At 48.0% G+C, this 3,885-nt stretch overlaps 1 protein-coding gene across 3 annotated transcripts in view; it reads right to left on the bottom strand.

Moving 5' to 3' along the window:
- Positions 1-1,468: 1,468 nt before the first annotated feature.
- Positions 1,469-3,885, bottom strand: part of LOC101983999 (zinc finger protein 7) — a 9,383-nt gene continuing 6,966 nt past the window's right edge. For all 3 annotated transcript variants that reach the window (XM_026782560.1, XM_026782558.1, XM_026782559.1), the window contains one exon: positions 1,469-3,756. In XM_026782560.1, the coding sequence (XP_026638361.1) occupies positions 2,000-3,715 (1,716 nt within the window). In that variant the 5' untranslated portion in view covers positions 3,716-3,756 and the 3' untranslated portion in view covers positions 1,469-1,999. The remainder of the gene's footprint in view (positions 3,757-3,885) is intronic.

Here is a 3,885-nt window from a genome sequence, read left to right as displayed (position 1 = left end):
AAAAAAAGGTCTGTTAGGTAGACATTCAAGAGCAGAACTGAGGGATACACATCGGGAGAGCACAGATGGTTTGTGGTCCTTCCCTTGGTCCAGACTGTCCATTCTTTGGCCTCCCCTGGCTGGTGAAGAACTGGGTAGGTGCTAGTGTGGTATGGCGCCTGCACCACAGGATGGTTTGTGAGTCGGGCAAGGGCTGGAAATTGAAACACACACACACACACACGCACACACGGGGGAGGGGGTATCCTTGAAACAAGAATGGCCCTTTATTGTGTTTCAGGGCAGCTTATAGAGGGCTCTCTTTGACTAATGGCCATGCCCTAACTGTCGGGATTTTTGAGCTGCAAGCCCACCAGAAACCACTCCCCTGCCATCAGGAACCCCCGCAGCTGCAAAACAAGTCGTGTGCTCAGAGCAGCTGCAAACATAGAAAAACAAGTTGTTTACTCCGGCAGGTAAGAGGTCACAGGAAATTCAGGGTCTGCAGACCCCAACAGTGTAGGTCTGGTGTTTGTAATTGAGGGAGAAGATGTGCATGGTGCTTTCTTATCAATCCTCTACCTGGGGTGTTGATGTACACATCTGCACATTAGTTCTTATGAATACCCTACGACAGAACATTTTCAGATAACTAGCTCGGATTTTAGAATGGGAGATATTCTGGGTCACATAAGCAAGCTTCTGAACCCCAACATGACTTCAAGCCCTCATCAGGTGGTCATGGTACTTCTACATTGGTATCTACATTTCTGCATTGGTATTTTGCCTGCATGTCTGCGTGAGCGTGTCAGATCCCCTGGAGGTGGAGTTACCAGCAATTGTGAGCTTCCATGTGGGTGCTGAGAATTGAACCCAGGTTCTCTGTGAAAACAGCCTGTGCTCTTAACCACGGAGTCATTGCTCCAGCTCCTGGCCATGGTATTTCTAAACCTAGCATTGGTGTATTCCTAATGCTGGCGTTCCATCCCCACATAAAAAGCATTCAGGAACCATACCTGCCTCTCAGAATAAGGGGGATGGGGTCCTGAGTGGCTGTGGTGGAGACAGATTTTCAGAGGCATCAACTGGGGGTAAGGCTGTAAGTCAGCAGTAGAGCACTTTTATAGCACACTTCAGCCCTTGGTTAGTACCTCAGACAGCACACCGAGAAGGGATAAGGTGAAATGAATTTCAGCATCTTTGCTTTTGGCTCCCTTTTCAATGAGTTACAGGGTTATTCCCTTATGTTAAGGAACTGGTCCAGAGGGAAAACATTTGGGGTTACTACTTATGTAAACACAGGGTCTCCGTGACTGTTTGCATCTTCCTGGGTGCTGGGATGGCAAGTATGTACCAGCAGACCCGGGTTTGGTGGCTTCACTCAAGCTGCTTCTTACAAGAAATCCTGATATCGATTTTTCATCTGTAGGACAGGGATCTCCTCTGAGTTCAAAACACAGCTACACTTGGAGTGTGACACACACTTTATTTAATGGATGAATGCCAAACATTCCAGAAACAAAACATTATTTTCATAAGTAGAATACTTTTTGAGAACAAATCTGAATCTCCCCCAGCAGTCTCAAGTTTCTGTTAGCATAAATTACTCAAATAAAATAAGGCTTCAGGTTTATTCAGTTACATATTTATAGTGTGGTGGTCTGAATGAGGACGACCCCATAGGCTCGTATGTGTGAACACTGGGCCCTCAGTTGGTGGAGCTGTTTGGGAATTATTAGGAGGTGTGGTCTTGAAGGAGGTGTGTCACTGGGGGTGAGCTTTGAGTTTCAAAAGCCTCTCCATTCCCAGTTAGTCCTCTCTGCTTAGTAACTGTCTCAAGATGTGAGCTCTCAGCTACTGCTCCAACACCACGCCTACCTGCCTGTCTGCTGCCCTGCCCCCGCCATGATAGCCATGATGCTCCCTGGAACTGTAAGCCCCAAATAAACTTTTTAAATTTACCTTGCCTGTAGTGTCATCACAGCAATAGAGAAGTGACCAACACACTTAGGTGAATCATTTATCCCATGTGAATCTTTTGGTGCTGAGTGAGCCTGGAGCTCCGATTAAAAGCTTTGCCACAAGCGTTACATGTGTAAGGCTTCTCTCCTGTGTGGATCCTCTGGTGTATGATCAGGTGTGAGCGCCACCTGAAAATCTTGTCACAGTCATCACACTGGTGCAATTTCTTTACAGTGTTCACTTTTTTAGAATTCAAAAAAGTGTTACTTTCAACCGTGTTTCCAAATTCACAGTACCACTGGGTTCGAGTGTGGATCCTCTGGTGTTCAATGAGGTATGAGCTCCGGCTGAAGGCCTTTCCACACTCACTGCACTCATAGGGCTTCACTCCAGCATGGATTATCTGGTGTTGGAAAAGGGTTGAATTTTGACTGAAGGCTTTTCCACACTCGTTACACTTATAGGGTCTCTCCCCGGTGTGAACCCTCTGGTGGATGGTGAGCTGCGTGCTCATACTGAAGGCTTTCCCACACTGCCTGCATTCATACGGCTTCTCTCCCTTATGGATCCTCTGGTGATAAATGAGACTGGAGCTCTGGCTGAAGGCCTTCCCGCAGTCATCGCACACGTAAGGCTTCTCCCCGGTGTGGATTCGCTGGTGCTGAATAAGATGGGAGCCCTGGACAAAGCCCTTCCCGCAGTCGTCACATTTAAACGGTTTTTCTCCTGTGTGAGTTCTCTGGTGGCGAATGAGCCGGGAGCTACAACCGAAGGCTTTGGTGCACCTGCTGCACTTGTAAGGTTTCTCTCCGGTGTGGATCAGCCGGTGCTGGCTCAGGCGAGACACCCACCTGAAAGCTTTGCCACACTCCTCACACTTGAATGGCTTCTCTACAGTGTGATTTCCCTCATGGGCAACGAGGCTTGAGTTCCCTGAAGTTCTTGGCATTTGAGATTTCTCCCCACTATGCATCCTCTGATGCTGGGCTAGAGTTGAGCTCTGGCTGAAGGCCTTGCCACACTCTTGGCAGGGGTAGGGCCTCTCTCCAGTGTGAGTCCTTTGATGTCTGACCAGCTGTGATTGCTGACTGAAGGCTTTCCCACACTCTTGACAACTATAGGGCCTCTCTCCTGTGTGGATTCTCTGATGATGGATAAGGCTTGAGCTCTGACCAAAGGTTTTCCCACACTCCTCACATCTGTAGGGCCTCTCTCCTGTGTGGATTCTTTGATGCTGAATCAGTTTTGAGCTCAAACGGAAAGCTTTCCCACAATCAACACATTTAAATGGTTTCTCTCCGGTGTGGATTCTTTGATGCTGGTTGAGTTGTGAGCACAGCCTGAAGACTTTCCCACATTCTTTGCATTCATAAGGCTTCTTCCCAAGGCAGTTACTTGTGTGCATCTCCTCTAAGCAGTCAGCTAGGTTTCTTCGGCACTCTTGACATCTGTATGCTTTTCCCTGTCCACTCACTTCCACATATGGATCCAGGTTCAGAGTTGGTTTAAAGACTCTACCACACTCTTCACAGTTTTCTGATGTCCCTTTCACACTGTTTCTCTGTTCGTCAGGCTGAGAACCCAGAACAGTGGCCTGTAGGTCCTTGCATTCCTGGACAGTGTCCTGGGGAGCCATAGTCTCATTACTGAGATGATGTTGCTGGAAACGGGAGCCACTCACTCCTAGGCCAAGGCTATTCGAGCAGTTCTCCGACAAGACTGTGGAATCCAAATGGTCTCCAAAGGCAGGAATCTGCTTTTCAGGAATGTTCATGTACTCACAGGTCTGCTTGTGATTGGTTCTAATAGTAGAATCTGAAACAAGCACAAAGTAAAAACATTCTTGACATCTGAGCTCGGAGAGAAGGCAAAGATGAGCAGTGCCTTGTGGGAGTGTCAGCTCTACAACACCCCAGTGGAAAGATGAGCAGTGCCTTGTGGGAG

Source organism: Microtus ochrogaster, chromosome 15 (genome assembly GCF_000317375.1).
Source record: "Microtus ochrogaster isolate Prairie Vole_2 chromosome 15, MicOch1.0, whole genome shotgun sequence".
NCBI lineage: Eukaryota > Metazoa > Chordata > Mammalia > Rodentia > Cricetidae > Microtus > Microtus ochrogaster.
Note: the sequence above shows the minus strand (reverse complement) of the source record. Positions and strands in the feature narration are given on the sequence as shown.